The sequence below is a fragment of the Bos mutus genome, chromosome 5 (assembly GCF_027580195.1).
Source record: "Bos mutus isolate GX-2022 chromosome 5, NWIPB_WYAK_1.1, whole genome shotgun sequence".
In the NCBI taxonomy this organism is placed as follows: Eukaryota; Metazoa; Chordata; class Mammalia; order Artiodactyla; family Bovidae; genus Bos; species Bos mutus.
Genome location: NC_091621.1, coordinates 105254868 through 105272410, shown reverse-complemented (window position 1 = coordinate 105272410; position 17543 = coordinate 105254868). Strand labels below are relative to the sequence as shown.

At 49.7% G+C, this 17543-nt stretch overlaps 1 protein-coding gene across 2 annotated transcripts in view; it reads right to left on the bottom strand.

The window, feature by feature from the left end:
* Nucleotides 1-451: 451 nt before the first annotated feature.
* The window catches only part of SHISAL1 (shisa like 1), an 81020-nt gene continuing 63928 nt past the window's right edge, over nt 452-17543 (bottom strand). For both annotated transcript variants that reach the window (XM_070371466.1, XM_070371465.1), the window contains exon 5: nt 452-6219. In XM_070371466.1, coding sequence (XP_070227567.1) covers nt 6219 — 1 coding nt within the window. In that variant the 3' untranslated portion in view covers nt 452-6218. The remainder of the gene's footprint in view (nt 6220-17543) is intronic.

Below are 17543 nucleotides of genomic sequence, written 5' to 3'. Positions count from 1 at the left end.
CGCCAGCCTGAGGGCGGCCCCGCTGTTGGGGGGCTGTCTTCCGAGCGGGGCCCGGAAACCCGCTGACCAGCAGAGCCGCCCTCTGCCTGCATCATCCACGGGCACGGGCAGGGACGGCGCTGAGTCCCCAGCAACTGTCACTGACCCGCCCGCCACCCACCAGTGCCCCCCTGGGTGGCCCTGTCTGCTTTCCACCCGGTTCTTGCCCTCTGGAAGGTGGTCATCATCTGCCTTCTCGATCTGCCCTTGGCTGTGGACCCTCTGAAGCTTTCTGGGGGGACCCTGTGTGACCAGCTGCCCCTAACGCCACCCCAGGCAGCTCCTCGGCTGAGACCCTCCAGGCCCTGGGGGTCCACCCTCCTTGATGGAGCAACAACAGATGTGAGCACAGCTGCCCCCTGGGGACATGGTGGAACATGAAAACAAATTTCAGGACAGGGAAGAGTTGATGTGACACTCCTTTATTAAAACCTAAGGACATCTTTATAAAAACTACTGTATATAAAGACAAAAGCAGTGCAACAGCGGTCCGTGTAAAACACATTATTGTTATTACATTATATTATTATTATTAGGAATATTATTGGTTTTTGGTTTTCCCGGTTATCAGCTCTCAGAGAGACCCCATGCCTGCGCATGTGAAATGGGGGCTTACAGGAGAGAGACACGTCTGTCTGTGCCCTTGTCCAGCTGGGGGCAAGGGGGTCCCGCCTGGTCAGGGGCACTGGGCCCCTCACCCTCGCAGTCCTCTCTTAGTTACTGCCCATCACCTAGACTCTGACTGGCTAGCTGACCGTGACATAGCCCACTAGCTTTAACCCAGAAGATGGGGAAGAGGCAGGAAGGAACCAAGGTGAGAACCCGAGGTGAGGCTCCAAGAAGAGACTCTCTCAGGGTCACCAGTTTGGGTCCAGTTGCAGCCACGCCGGATGCCCGCAGAGGCCACGGCATCTGCAACTTTTGGTCACGCGCATGGTGACCCTCTTGGGGGTTCACTGGCTTCGATGGGATCCTGCACATTTCAGAGAGCACTTCAGGGCAATTCACAGGGCAGCTCACTGCACCAACCCAGGGGCAGCTGTTCACAGCGCCGTCTATAGAAATGGTGTCCCCTGGAGGCAGGCACTGCAGCAGCCCTGACTTTCAGTCCGTCAAGGGCACATGGTCAGGGCTTTGATGGGAAGATAGGAGTTTTAGGTGCAGTGTAACTGACAGTCAAAGCCGCTGACTCACCAAGCATCTATCTAGCACCGACTATCTGGCAGCGTCTTGGACTGGAGGCTTGGGGGCAGGGGGAACAATGTCACCTCCAAGGTCACTTATTCTCCCTGTGGATTTGAGCATTCCTAACCATCAGGCACAGCAAGTCATTTCACAGGAGGTCCCGGCCTCTCCCTCGGACACAGCGGGTTCCCCGCCTTCTCCATCTGCAGCAGGAACTGTTCCCAGAGGGGCGCTGGGTAAATTTTTGTTGAACAGATGAATGAACGCATGTACGAGCAAAATGGATTTTCTAGACTCTTCTGTCTCACCTGACTGCTCAACTCAACTTTTGAGTGTTCAGGCCACGGGCCCCAGAGCTGCATACGATCACTTAAGTACCATCTGCCACTGCATTTATGCCCTCAGGAGTTGCTGGGGAGCTTGGAGTCGGTCACACGGTCACACGGTGTGAAGTGTGGGTTTTCCAGAGGGGACAGGATATCACCCCAGCCTGGTGGTGAGTTCTGGGGCTGCAGATGGCAGTGACCAGAATGTCATCCAGTCACTGGGTGGGCGGCTGCCCCGCTGACCTTTCAGAAGGCCATTGAGAACAGGCAGAGGCTATCTGAGGCTCACTGATGAGTGGTAAGATAAGAATCCCCCAAAGTTGCTGCAGAGAGGGCGGCCAACCCAGACGTCTGTGTAATGACACGGCTGCCCCTCAACACTGACAAGCAACACCGCCAGCATCTCTGCTTGAGGCTGTCAGGTCAACTGGGGTCACTGCCGAATCTGCAAATTCACCTCTCAGGACCACCTAGGCCAAGACTCCTCCTACTGGTGGGGGCCAATCAGCCAAACTGAAGAAATGAAAATAAACCAATAAACAATTTTTAAAAGCCTGAGACTCTGGGAAGCTTGTCTTCTTTCATGGCATGACCTCTAGTAGACACACTAAATGGGGTGTCAGAGGAGCCAGGAGACAGGGCTTGAGCAGGGATTGTGGTCTGCAGAGATAGCCAAGTGGTGGGACCCCAGCCTGGTGTGGGCAGGGGTCTGGGCATCTGCTGGGTACATGGGAGATGGTGCCAGGTCCAGCCACACCCATAATCTCGGTGGAATGGCCTCAAGGGAGCCAGAAAGCTTCTCTTAAGAAGACTGCCAATCCCACGCCTGGTCATGTTTTCCCTGATTCCCCCAAGTCCTTTCCAGCCTGGGGGCTGAACTCGCCTGAAGGTGTTGGATGAAGACAGGAAATGCCACCACCCCAGGAACACTAGCCACCTACCTGCTATTTCGCTATAAAGCGTCAGAGAGATGGGCTCTACCTGCAGATTCATGTGTGTTCACGTGTGTGCGTGCACACGCGTGTGTGTATGTGTTTTCAGTTAAGGACTGTTTCCTATGGGTCCCGGTCAGCATCAGATGTCGGGCGGGCATCTGGCGGTCCCGGGCCCTCCTGTATAGCAGGCTGCTCCTTGAGCTGCAGGGGGATCTCCGAGGTTCAGGCGAGGGCAGAGAGACCCATGGGTGCTACCAAGTACTGGTTCTGCGTAGAGATTCCAAAACGTACAATTACACTAAACACAGACGAGAAGGAAAGCATAAAACTGCTTGTGATAACACACGGTTCCCAGTGGGAAAAAGTCCTTACGAATACAAGGGGTTAAGGACAGATTCCTCAGCGGATATATTGCCATCTTCTTTCTCTTCTTTTTTGTTTTTCTTTCCATAGTATTATTATTATTGTTGTTGTTATTTTTGCAAAGTACGTGGTAATAGCCAGAAGCTCACAGTAAAAAGTAAAAGTAGGCAGCTTGAAAAAACAGGTTTGGGAGTCACTAAAAAACACTAAGTCTGTAAATCTCTACTTGAACCTGTTGCTACCCTGAGCATCTTCTTCTCAGGGGCGCTCTACTCACTGGCACGTCTATCTGCCATGGTAGGATGGGACAGGTTTTTGCCAGGGTGGCCCATCCCCCGGGGGCTTTGAAGACCTGTGGACACCAGGAGGGACTGAACGGCATGCCTGCCTTTCAGATGGGCATTCACACCACCCACACGGCCCCCACCCCTCAATCACTCCAGCCACGGCCCCCACCCCACACACTGGACAGGCGAACCTCAGAGAGGTGAGGCGACTTCCCCAAGACCGCCCAGTGGGGACGGGGCAGGGCTGTGGGTCCCCACGCTCTGCCCCTGCATCCCAGGCTGCCCCGCTGCTTTGCTGTCTGTGATGGCTGCCGAGCTACATGGTGAGGGGCCCCCTGCTTACAGCAGAGCGTTCTGATCCCTTACTGGCTGCGACCGTGAGCACCCAAGGGGTCATCAGTCCCTCCTGGAGAGACCTCTGTGGGGCCAGGAGCAGCGTCCTGCAAGTTCTCAAGCTGAGTAGCACAAACCAGGGGGCTGCAGCCCTTGCTGGCCTCTGTGACAGTGACCCTGGACCTGGTGTTTGTGGCAGGGAGGCAGGGCCACCAGCTCCCTCTTGGCAGAGGAAGTGTCTCCATGTGAAAAGCTGCATGAGCTCCACCCGGAACCTCAGGAAGCTGGAGATGCAAGCCCCTTAAACACCTGGTCCAACCCCTTCCTTTTAGAGATGGGGCAACAGACAGTAGAGGAGGCACAGGACTTCCTGAGGCCACCCTGATCTCCCTACAGAGCTGATGTCAGTCTGGACCCATGCCCAACCCCCTCCCCCCAGCTGCGATTTCTCTGACTCCCAGGGTTCTGTGCATGGGATGCAGGTGTGGGCTGATCCAGCTGTGCCGAATGGCTGCTGAGCAACCCTCCATGGCAACAGCTGCTCCACTTGGACAAGTCCCCGGGGCAGGTCCGGGGATGACTCAGCATCCAGGGTGAAGGAAGCAGCGCTGATCCCTAAGCAAGAGCCAGGCAGAGGTTCTCCAGCTTGGCCTCCGCCAAACTGTGGCCCTGGGTTCTGGCAGCACTGTCTGGAGGAGATGAGACTCAAGCCATAGGTCGGGGTCTTCCTCAGCTTGCCCTTGTGACCTTGGGCAAGTCACTTGATCCATCTGAGTCTCAGTATCCTAGTCCATGAAATGGGAAGAGTCCCTTCTCTATGGGGTTGATGAGCCAGGCTGGATGCAGAATGCTGATGCCCTTGAAATGTCCTTCTGCTTTATCAGAGGGTGGGTGTTACATCTGTCCCGCTTCAGGTGTCTCAGTGAACCACAGTGTCTGGGCTCTCACTTGCCTCTCTTCCCATCTTTCTTCTGCATCCGTGCCAGCCTGACTTTCTCTTGGTTCCTTGAGATCATCAAGCCGGTTGCTGCCTCGGGGTCTTTGCACTAGCTATTCCCTCTGCCTGGAAATCTCTTCCCTCTTCAATGTCCATGCCTGGCTCTTGCTGACCATTCAAGTCTGGGCTTAACTTGCTCAGAAAGGCCTTCCCCGACTAGCCAAACTTAACCCTCACGAACCCCGTTTTGATTGAATTCTTGGCTTAGCGCTCACTGCTGTTACTACCTTCCTATTCACTGCTTATTTCTCCCCTGTCCTCTCCCCCAGCTGACCAGTACCACGGGTCTGCCTGCTCTCTGCCACGTGTGATGGATGGAGGGTCTGTTGGAGACATTGGGTCTAGCTGAGTAAAGGTACTTGAGCAGAGGAGCAGGGACCCACCCACCTGGGTGCTGGGGGAGATTCTGGCATCACTAACACCAGCGGAATGAGGGTGTCTACACTGCCAGTTTGGCCTTCAGGGATTTATGTGATCATTTCCCAGATCATGCCCTTCCACGTGTGCGCCCTGGGGCAGTGGGGTGGATGGCAGTGGTGGTGAGCTCAGTGGACAGATATTATGAACACCCAGGTTTGCATGGAAGTCTCGCCTTAAGTGGGAAGGGCTTCTAGAACCTTCCCTTCTGGGTTTCCATAGTGCTCATCACTCTGTCCAGCAAGGATTTGTGTGTCTCTTTCTTCCCTCTGGGGGTAAGGAGGAGGCCTGTCTGACTCAGCTCCTTTCCAGATCACTGCCCAGCAAGCCTGATATACAGTAGGTGCTTAAACAGAATATGCTGTAAGAGGGTCCCGGGGCAGCAGTGGTGGAAAGCTTGGGACAATGGCCCATCCACTGAGGAGCCACTGGGGAGATGCTCCAGGGACTGTACTGTGGGTACCCTGGGCTGGGGAGCTTTGCCTTTGGGTTCTTAGACCTCTGAGGTCAAGCTGAGAACTGGTCTCCTCCTGGCTGTGAGACCCAGGCCATTTCTGCAGGGAGTTCATCCTACTCACTTCCCAAGTGATGAGAGTGGGTGTGTGTGAAGACAGTCTACTGCCTGCCCCGTAGATGGCCTGAGATGTGTCTCTCATTATCACTGTCATTACGGGAAAAAAATTCCATAAGAACGCATCCCCACTGGCATTTCCACATCCCAAGCACCCCTGGAGGCACAGTGGGGCTGTACCCCATGCTTGCCAACTCCATCTGGCTCACAGCTGCCAGCAAGAGCTGGCCGGGACCCCCACCACAAGCGGACCCAGGCCCATCAGAGAACTTGGGGGACCCCAATAAAACCAATCAAACAAAAAGACACCCCTAATCATACACACGCACACACACTCACGCACACGCACATTCAAAATTCTGACGTGGATAGGCCCACGGGCCACGACTGGAGGGAGCAGGGGCAAGGGAGCCATGGACAGGATGCACAGGCCTGAATCCTTCTGCTTCACTTGGCCTGAGCAGCCGTGTCGGTCATCCTGAGTCCACAGTGGTGCCACCTCTCAGAAGCCACCAGCCCAAAGTGGGACTATTGCTCGCAGACGGGTGGCTCAGAAGCCCCTTCCTGCACCCTGGCCCGCCACCACTGTTTGCTTCTAGTCTTAGAAGTCCAAGGAAGGGGGTTTGGGCACAGGTAGCATTTTCTCCTCCAGCACCGCCACAGCCGTCTTGGCTCTCCCTGGCGTCTTGAAGTTGTTCTTCTCGGAGGCTGAGCCGGGTGCTTTGGGTCTCACCTCCCCCATCCTGAGGCACGGCGAAAGGGTTTTCTAGGAAAGCAGAAGGGAACAAAGTATCACATGGTGTCTCCTCCATGGGGACATTTCTGTCTGGCCTCAGTGACAGGAGAAGCCAGGTTTTCCTTTGTACACATGCCATCTTTGTCTCCTAGACACAGAATTGTTTGACTTTAAGGCTGGAAGCAAGAAAAGCAGGTCTGCCATCACTATGGTTCCATATAGCACTACTGCCTCTGACTGAGTGAAGTCACTCAGTTGTGTCCAACTCTTTGTGACCCCATGGACGGTAGCCTGCCAGGCTCCTCCATCCATGGGATTTTCCTGGCAAGGATGCTGGAGTAGGTTGCAATTTCCTTCTCCAGGGCATCTTCCCCATCCAGTAATTGAACCCGGGTCTCCTGCACTGCAGGCAGACTCTTTACCATCTGAGTCACCAGGGAAGCCTCTGGCCCAAGCAATAAGATAAGAAAAAAGCATAAAGAGTCAGGAATGAAACAGAAAAACCCTAATTACCATTATTGGCAGATCATGTACATAGAAAACCCAAGAGAATCAACAAGCTAATTATTAGAACACAGGGTGCAGATATAAAGATACAACTTTCAATCTGTAAGACATCAGATCAACTTACAAAAACCAACAGCGTTTTTCTGCCTCAGTGACTACCAGGGTTATTATAATGTCTTGGCTTAAGACAGTCTCAGTTAATACTTATAATTTTCAATACTGTTCCCCTTTTATCCTCAAAAGTACTCTACTTTGGATATTAAACCATATGGTCACCCTTGTTATAACAAATAGAAGATATTAAGAACAGATGCCAATGACATCCATAATAAAAATAAAAGAAAATATTATGAATCTTGGAGTCACACCACTGAATATGACCATTATCATAAAAATCATGGAGAGGAAACCAGAACAATGCTGGCACCTGGATGGGTCAACAGATCATTGGGAGAAGATCAGGAGAGTAAACATCAGCCCATGATTGGCAGAGTTGAGTTGCCATTGTCCTTTCTCTCCTGGAGGTCACCTCCAAATAAGGATAACGAGGAAAAGAAACACAAACTCCATCTGCAGCAGACACAGTAAACCCCCGGTCCTATATCCATTTATAGGAGCAATGACCCAGTCACAAATATTCAGCTTCCCATATTCACTTGCAGACAAGGGTGGCCACGTGACCCACTCTGGCCAATGCCGTGTAAGCTGAAGTCTCCTGGGAAGGGAACGTGGATCCAGAGAAAGAGCACGAGAATGGCAGACCTTCACCGCTGTGGGAGGAGCGGGAAGGGAGCAGGAGGAAACCTGGCTCTGGTGACAGCCCCAGAACGTCTGCCTCCACACCACGGTAGCCGGGCTTCTGCTACGTGTATCTGATTGGACTGCAAGGAGGTCAAAACAGTCATTCCTAAAGGAAATCAACCCTGAATATCCATTGGAAGGACTGACACTGAAGCTGAAGCTTGATTACTTTGGCCACTTAATGTGAAGAGCTGTCTCACTGGAAAAGACCCCAATGCTGGGGAAGGCTGAGAGCAGGTGGAGAAGAGGACGACAGAGGATGAGATGGTTAGACAGCATCATCAACTCAATAGACATGAGTTTGAGCAAAATCCGGGAGATACTGAAGGACAGGGAAGCCCGGCAAGCTGCAGTTCATGGGGTCACAAAGTGTCGGATATGACTTAGCAACTGAACAACAGATAAATCATTTTCAATCAAGCTCTAGTGTGTGTTCCAGGGTCAAGGGTGTGGAGTTGATGGAAGGGCTCTGACTGAGCCAGTAAAGCCCATGTTTCCAGAGTGAGTGATGCTCTGAAGGGCAGAGCCAACACCCCAGTATGCATTACTGGGCTCTGGGCAAGAAGGTCTGTGGAGTTGTCTTTTCTATGTCACAAAACTGAGCCAGGTCCCCCAATCACCTGCTTTATCTTTCTCCCTAGACTTATCTCAATCCAGCACACCAAATATTTTACTTACTGGCCTAGCTTATCATTTGTCTCTCCCAACTAGATAATAAACTACATGAAGGTCATGGCATTGGTGTATTGTGTTCATTTTTGTTTTGCCAGGGTCCGGAACAGTAACTGGCACACTTTGTTGAATGAATGAGTGAATAAAGAATTTAAGGCCCAGATGAATCAGATTTTAAATATAAAGTCAGCAGAAAAACGTTTAAAACACATTTTTTAAATTGTAGCTCGCATGAGCCCTTCTTGCATAAATTAATAGAGGATACTCATAGGATTTCACATGCTAGCAAGATAATGCTCAAAATCCTTCAAGCTAGGCTTTGATAGTATGTGAACCAAGATGTACAAGTTGTGTTTAGAAAAGGCAGAGGAACCAAAGACCAAATTACCAACATCCATTGGGTCATAGAAAAAGCAAGGGAATTCCAGAAAACCATCTACTTCTACTTCATTGTCTACGCCAAAGCCTTTGACTATGTGGATCACAACAATCTGTGGAAAATTCTTAAAAATATGGGAATACCAGACCACCTTACTTGCCTCCTGAGAAACCTGTATGCAGGTCAAGAAGCAACAGTTAGAACTGAACATGGAACAACAGACTGGTTCAAAATTGGAAAGGGAGTACGTTAAGGCTGTGTATTGTTACTCTGTTTATGTAACTTCGATGCAGAGTACATCATGCGAAATGCCATGCTGGATGGAGCTCAAACTGGAATCAAGATTGCTAGGAGAAATATCATTAACCTCAAATATGCAGATGACACCACCCTAATGACAGAAAATAAAGAGAAACTAAAGAGGCTCTTGATAAAGGTGAAAGAAGGGAGTGAAAAAGCTGCTTAAAACTCAACATTCAAAAAATTAAGATCATGGCATCCTGTCCCATCACTTCATGGCAAATAGATGGGGAAACAATGGAAACAGTGACAGACTTTATTTTCTTGGGCTTCAAAATCATTGTGGATGGTGACAGCAGCCACAGAATTAAAAGACGCTTGCTTCTTGCAGGAAAAGCTATGACCAACCTAGACAGCATGTTAAAAAGCAGAGACATCACTTTGCTGACAAAGGTCCATATAGTCAAAGCTTTGGTTTTTCCAGGGGTCACGTAAGGACGTGAGAAACAAAGTGAAGTTGCTCAGTCGTGTCCGACTCTTTTTGACCCCATGGACTGTAACCTACCAGGCTCCTCTGTCCATGGGATTTTCCAGGTAAGAATACTGGAGTGGGTTGCCATTTCCTTCTCCAAGGGATCTTCCCGACCCAGGGATCAAACCCGGGTCTCCCACATTGCAGGTAGATTCTTTACCGTCTGAGCCATCAGAGAAGCCTGATGTGAGAGTGGACCATAAAGAAGGCTGAGCACTGAAGAATCAATGCTTTTGAACTGTGGTGTTGGAGAAGACTCTTGAGAGTCCCTTGGACTGCAAGGAGATCAAATCAGTCAATCCTAAAGGGAATCAGCACCGAATATTCATTGGAAGGACTGATGCTGAAACTGAAGCTCCAATACTTTGGCCACCAGATGTGAAGAGCCCCTGATGCTGGGAAAGACTGAGGGTAGGAGGAGAAGGGAGCGACAGAGGATGAGATGGTTGGATGGTATCACCAACTTGATTGACATGAGTTTGAGCAAGCTCCAAGAGATAACGAAGGACAGGGAAGTCTTGCGTGATGCTGTGCATGAGGTTGAAAAGAGCTGGACATGACTGAGCGACTGAAGAGTAACTCTGGCAAGTGGAGTAACTCTGGCAAGAGTACTGGCAAGGACAGTGTGTTTAACTGTAGGACCATGTCTGAAACTAATGTACTGTGACTGTTATAAAAAAAGAACAAAAGAGATAACAGAAAACTGATATAAACTATAGGAGGGAGGTGGAGGTCAGAGGAGGGAGGTAATATATGTAAACTGTCTTCTGTGTTTATAGCTAGAAGTCCAGAAAATCGTTTCGAGATGGAAATAATATTAGAGGTACAAAGGCAAATGGAAAAACTAATATAATCATCTAAAATCACTTGATGGAAGAGGGAGAAGGAGAGGGGAAAGTAGAAATATTCTGATTTGGGCATCACTCATAGTAGGGAGAAAATAAACATTGTCTAAAGAAACAGAGGATTAAAGGTGTCATATGACAGTATAATTATGAAGATAACTATGGGATGAAAAACACAGCCTTCCAAATTGTCAGAAGACATATACACAAAAAATAAAACAAAGAAAACAGAGAGCATATGGTGAAAACTGACAACCCCCACAAAAGCTATAAAAGCAGAAAGCATACCATAAACTATGATGCCAGAACTAAGACTAAATGTAGCTGCCATATTAGTAAATGTTAATGAGCCATACACACTTGCTAAGAAAAAAAGACTGAGACTGGATTACAAACAAAAGTCACTAGGGGTAGAATGATTCGGAAAGGTTTCCTGTAGTAGGATGGGTAGATGACGGAAAAGTTTTAGAGACGGATGGTTGTGAAGGTTGTACAATGAATGCACTCAATGCCTGTGAAAAGCACAGTGGTTAAAACGGTAAATTTTGTTATGTGCTTTGCCGTAATTACACAAGAAAACATGGGCAGAAACAAAACAAATGCAAACCAACAACGAGTCCCAGAGCATCGTTGGTCCCTCTCACTCTCTCACGTCCACCACCAGCCCACCAGTAAAGCCTGCAGGTGTGGCCATCAACCCCGCCCTTCCTGCCTCCTGCATCGCTCCTGCTGTGGCCTCCTCACTAGCCCAGCCCTTCTGTCTTTTCTCCGTACAGCAGCCAGAGGGGTCCAGTGAAAATCCACGGTATGTCGGGTCATGTCACTCCTCCGCTCAAAACTCTCACTGGCTCCCATCTCACTCAGAGTAGAAGCCAAAGACTGTCCATGATGTCCTCTCTGGTTGCACCCCTCATCTTCCCTCTTCTGTTCACTCTGCTGCAGTCTCGATGGCTCATTCTATGTGTCAGCCTGACTGTGCCGTGGGGGTCGTTGCTGTTGTTCAGTTGCTCACTTGGGTCTGACTCCTTGGGACCCCATGGACGGCAACAAGTCAGGCTTCCCTATCCTTCCCCATCTCCCAGAGCTTGCTCAAATTCATGTCCATCGAGTTGGTGATGCCATCCAACCGTCTCATCCTCTGTCGTCCCCTTCTCCTCCTGCCCTCAATCTTTACCAGCATCAGGGTCTTTTCCAATGAGTTGGCTCTTTTCATCAGGTGGCCAAAGTATTGGAGCTTCAGTTTCAGAATCAGTCCTTCCAGTGAATTTTCAGGGTTCATTTTCTTTAGGATTGACTGGCTTGAACTCCTTGCTGTCCACCGGACTCTGAAGAGTCTTCTCCAGCCACAGTTCGAAAGTATCAGTTCTTCAGTGCTCAGCCTTCTTTATGGTCCAACTCTCACATCCATATATGACTACTGGAAAAACCATAGCTTTGACTAGGCCATCCCATCACTTCATGGCAAATAGATGGGGAAACAGTGGGAACAGTGGCTGACTTTATTTTTGGGGGGGCTCCAAAATCACTGCAGATGGTGATTGCAGCCATGAAATTAAAAGATGCTTACTCCTTGGAAGGAAAGTTATGACCAACCTAGACAGCATATTAAAAAGCAGAGACATTACTTTGTCAACAAAGTTCCATCTTGTCAAGGCTATGGTTTTTCCAGTGGTCACATATGGATGTGAGAGTTGGACTATATAGAAAGCTGAGCGCCAAAGAACTGATGCTTTTGAACTGTGCTGTTGGAGAAGACTCTTGAGAGTCCCTTGGACTGCAAGGAGATCCAACCAGTCCATCCTAAAGGAGATCAGTCTTGGGTGTTCATTGGAAGGACTGATGTTGAAGCTGAAACTCCAATACTTTGGCCACCTGATGTGAAGAGCTGACTCATTGGAAAAGACCCTGGATGCTGGGAAAGATTGAGGGCAGGAGAAGAAGGGGACGGCAGAGGATGAGATGGTTGGATGGCATCACCAACTCAATGGACATGAGTTTGGGTAAGCTCCGGGAGTTGGTGATGGACAGGGATGCCTGGCGTGCTGTGGTTCATGGGGTCGCCAAGAGTCGGACACAACTGAGTGACTGAACTGAACTGAACTGACTGGGCCATGGGGGTGGTGCCCAGATATTTGATCAAACACGGTTCTGTGTGTGTCTGTGAAGGTGTTTCTGGATGAACTTCCCCTCTGAATCCGTAGACTGAGTCAAGTGGATCACCCTCCCCAAGGCAGATAAGCCTCTTCCAATCCACTGAAGGTCAAGGAACAGCCAGGGGAAGGGAGGGTTCCCTTTCTGCCTGCCCATTTTTGAGCTGGTCATCAGTCTTTTCCTGCCATCAGACTTGGGACTGGCATTTGCACCACTGGCTTTTGTGGTTCTCAGGCCTTGCAGACTCGGACCACACCAGGCCATCAGCTCTGCTGGGTCTCCAGCTTGCCACCTACAGATCTTGGAACTTCTGCATCTCCAAATCTGCAGAAGCCAATGCCTTAGAGTAAATCTCTTTATATATATCTCTGTGTAGATCTTATACATTCTATCTATATTATAGAGATATCTATTTATATAGAGATATCTATCTATATCTAGATTTATATATAGAAACCTACATCTGCATCTTCACTCTATCTATATCTATCCTGTTCATTGCATTTCTCCAAGAACTTAGACCAATTTAGCACCTGCACCAGCACACTGCCATCTCTTCTCCCAGATAAACACATGGCTGTTGATGCTTTCAAACTGTGGTGTGGAAAAGACTCTTGAGAGTCCCTTGAACTGCAAGGAGATCAAATCAGTCAATCGTAAGGGAAATCAATCCTGAATATTCATTGGAAGGACTGTCGCTGAAGCTGAAGCTCCAGTACTCTGGCTACCTGATGCTAAGAACTGACTCACTGGAAAAGACCCTGATGCTGGGAAAGATGGCGAGCAAAAGGAGAAGGGGGCAGCAGAGGAGGAGAGGGCTGGATGGCATCACTGACTCCGTGGACGTGAGTCTGAGTAAACTCTGGGACTTGATGATGGACGGGGAGGCCTGGCGTGCTGCAGTCCATGGGGTCACAAAGAGTCGGACGCAACTTAGTGACTGAACAACAATATTCCCTCATGTCCTTCAAGTCGCCCATTACTGAGAGCCTCTCTGACCACCCCTTCAAAAGCTGGAGTCCACGATCAACTCTCTCCCTGCTCATGGGGTTTTTCTTCCTAGCACTTATCACCATCTGACACTCCGTGCATTTTACAGATGCATTTTACATCATCTTTAGGCTCCATATAAGTAGGACTTTTCAGTGCTTCTGACCCACTACCCTGCCCCCAGGACCGACAACGACACTTGGTACAGAGCAGGTACTCCATAAAGATGGAGGGGACGGACAAATAACAGAAGAAAGAGGGGCCTACCCGCTCAACTCTGTCCAACAAAGTCAGGAAACTCTGATGAGATGGGTGAATTTCCAAGAAAATAGAAATTACCCAAAGAATCTCAGAAGAGAGAATCTAAACAAACCAATTGCCAAGAAGAAAGAAACTGTCCAATCGCAAAACCAAAGTTTATAATGAGAGGCATGCCAATGAAAGCCATAATGGGAAAGCGTTCCAGAGCACAGACCAGAGGAAACGTCCACATTCCTCCACTCAAGCAAGTCCCGCAAAGGTCGGAAAGGTTGAGAGAGCACCATGTGTGTGCTGGTTTGCGGGGGCGGGGAGCCTCTGCCTTCTGTGCTGGTGGGAAGGACATCAGTTCACCTCTGGAAGGCAGCTTGGCACATACCAAAGTCACAGATGCACATGCCCTCTGACCCAGTAATTCCACTTAACCATCATCCAACAAACACACCTACAAGGGCAAAATTCTTCTAAGCTCATTTACTGCAGCACTGTGGGTACGAGTCGAAGATTAGGATCAAAGACTTGTCCATCATTCGGGAACTGGTTCAGAAACAAGGGCTTCCATGCAAGGGAGACCAAAGCAGGACAGTGGCATCTGGCAGCCCCTGCTGGTGGCATCTTCTGCCAGGCCTGGGCTGCATGCTGGGGTACAGACCTGCCGGGCATGGGCCCAGCCCTCCAGGACTCAGAACCAGCGGGGAGCTGCACTGGGACCCCCAGAACAAAAGCAACAGATCCAATCAAGTCAGCCCTGAGAGCCTGGGGGCGTGGCCTGGATGAGGGCGGGGACTCAGGGGAAAACTCATTGCGGGAAGTGGGCGAGGGCACTCCAGGAAAGGGAGCTGCCTTAGCAGAAGCAAGGCAGAGGGTCGCAGCGGGTGACATGGGATCTTCCAGGCGGCGTGAGTCTAGGATCAGCTCATGCGTGACCCCAAGTGCAGACAAGATCCTTCTTAATTCCAGGCAAGGCCAGTGTCAGGGCTGCTGTGATGGGGGATTTCTCCTGGACCGGGCACTATCCCAGCACTTTCCAGCCTCATCTCACTTTGCTTTCCAAAAACCCTAGAAAATGGGTCTTTTACTTCCTCCATTTACAGATGAGGAAACCGAGGCAAAGGGAGGTATTGTGATTTGCCCAGAGTTGCAAAGTTACTGGGGAGACAAGACGAGCACCTGGCAATTTGAATAACAATGACCACTTCCAAAAGGCTGAGATCAGATCAGATCAGATCAGTCCCTCAGTCGGGTCTGACTCTTTGCGACCCCATGAATCGCAGCACGCCAGGCTTCCCTGTCCATCACCAACTCCCGGAGCTCACTCAAACTCACGTCCATTGAGTCAGTGATGCCATCCAGCCATCTCATTCTCTGTCGTCGCCTTCTCCTCTTGCCCCCAATCCCTCCCAGCATGAGTCTTTTCCAATGAGTCAACTCTTCGCATGATGTGGCCAAAGTACTGGAGTTTCAGCTTTAGCATCATTCCCTCCAAAGAAATCCCGGGGCTGATCTCCTTCAGAATGGACTGGTTGGATCTCCTTGCAGTCCAAGGGACTCTTAAGAGTCTTCTCCAACACCACAGTTCAAAAGCATCAATTCTTCGGCGCTCAGCCTTCTTCACAGTCCAACTCTCACATCCATACATGACCACAGGAAAAACCATAGCCTTAACTAGACGTACCTTTGTTGGCAAAGTAATGTCTCTGCTTTTGAATATGCTATCTAGGTTAGTCATAACTTTCCTTCCAAGGAGTAAGCGTCAGAATGAGTCTTCTCCTTCTTCTCCAGTGGATTGACAGAATGTGGTCCACTGGAGAAGGGAATGGCAAACCACTTCAGTATTCTTGCCTTGAGAACCCCATGAACAGTATGAAAAGGCAAAATGATAGGATACTTAAAAAGAAACTCCCCAGGTCAGTAGGTGCCCAATATGCTACTGGAGATCAGTGGAGAAATAACTCCAGAAAGAATGAAGGGATGGAGCCAAAGCAAAAACAATACCCAGCTGTGGATGTGACTGGTGATAGAAGCAAGATCCGATGCTATAAAGAGCAATATTGCATAGGAACCTGGAATGTCAGGTCCATGAATCAAGGCAAATTGGAAGTGGTCAAACAAGAGATGGCAAGAGTGAATGTCGACATTCTAGGAATCAGCAAACTGAAATGGACTGGAATGGGGGAATTTAACTCAGATGACCATTATATCTACTACTGCGGGCAGGAATCGCTCAGAAGACATGGAGTGGCCATCATGGTCAACAAAAGAGTCCAAAATGCAGTACTTGGATGCAATTTGAAAAAGGACAGAATGATCTCTGTTCGTTTCCAAGGCAAACCATTCAATATCACAGTAATCCAAGTCTATGCCCCAACCAGTAATGCTGAAGAAGCTGAAGTTGAATGGTTCTATGAAGACCTACAAGACCTTTTAGAACTAACACCCAAAAAAGATGGCCTTTTCCTTATAGGGGACTGGAATGCAAAAGCAGGAAGTCAAGAAACACCTGGAGTAACAGGCAAATTTGGCCTTGGAATATGGAATGAAGCAGGGCAAAGACTAATAGAGTTTTGCCAAGAAAATGCATTGGTCATAACAAACACCCTCTTCCAACAACACAAGAGAAGACTCCACATGGACATCACCAGATGGTCAACACCAAAATCAGATTGATTATATCCTTTGCAGCCAAAGATGGAGAAGCTCTATACAGTCAGCAAAAACAAGACCAGGAGCTGACTGTGGCTCAGACCGTGAACTCCTTATTGCCAAATTCAGACTTAAATTGAAGAAAGTAGGGAAAACCACTAGACCATTCAGGTATGACCTAAATCAAATCCCGTATGATTATACAGAAGGTTAAGACTCGGTAATAATAATGGCTTCAGGTAAAAGCAGAGGAGTTAGACCAGCAACAGGACTAATTGCCAGGTGAGCTGCAGATAAAGCCCCTCAGCACTGATAAGAGCTCCCGGAGACCAGGAGCCAGGCACCGGGGACTGGAGTTTTCAGCTCAATTTCTAGAGCATTCTCACAGGAACTTTAGAGGTTACCATACTCACACTGTTACCACATCTCAAAGAAAAGAACAGTACAGGACCACTGCAGGGCTAAGAGGGCAGTCCCCCAACCCCACCCCAGCGCAGCGCTCTCAACAGCAAATATGTGGTCATGGGGGGCTGCATGGAGGAGGTGTGCTCGTGGAATGATGATAGAAAACTACAGGGGGCCACCCTCCATGCCCCTGAAATAAAGGGCTAAGATGACAAAGACGTGAGGAGCTGGGGGAGAAGGAACTCTCACCCACGACCCGGGGAGGGCAAAGAGGTTCAGCCGCTTAGGGAAACTGACCGACCACACGTGCTGAGGCTGAACATACCCCTTGTCCCATGACGCTGCATGTCCCCCTGGGTGGGCACAGCTCAGGCCCCCAAAGAGGTCCCTGTCCTAATCCCCAGAAGCCGGGGATGTGGCTGTGTGATGGGGAGACTGGTTACCCAAGAGGCCCAGGGTCATCCCGAGGGTCCTTGAAGAAGGCGGGTGCAGGAGGGTCAGAGTCAGAGGAGATGTGCGGATGGAAGCAGAGGTCACAGTGATGCCACCGGAGGAAGGGTCTATGAGCTGTGGACAGAGGCTGCCCCTGGGAACAGATTCTGCCTGGAGCCTCCAAGGGACAAGCTCTACGAACACCTGGACATCAGGAATTCATAAGGCTCCTTGGGAACCTCTGCCCGTCAGAACTACAGGAGGGTACATTTGTGCTGTTCTAAGCCACCGAGTGTATGGTCACTGTTTACAGCAGCCATCAGACACTCCTAAGCACCCAAGAGAACTGTGTCTACCTGTTCACCGGAGCGTGTGGCCATGGGTGTTCAGAGTGGCCTTATGGATAATCACCCCAAGGTGGAAACAACCCAAATGCCCTCAACAGGTGAAGGGATAAGCAGTATGATATGCCCAGATAGTGGAGTACTATACGGCAGTG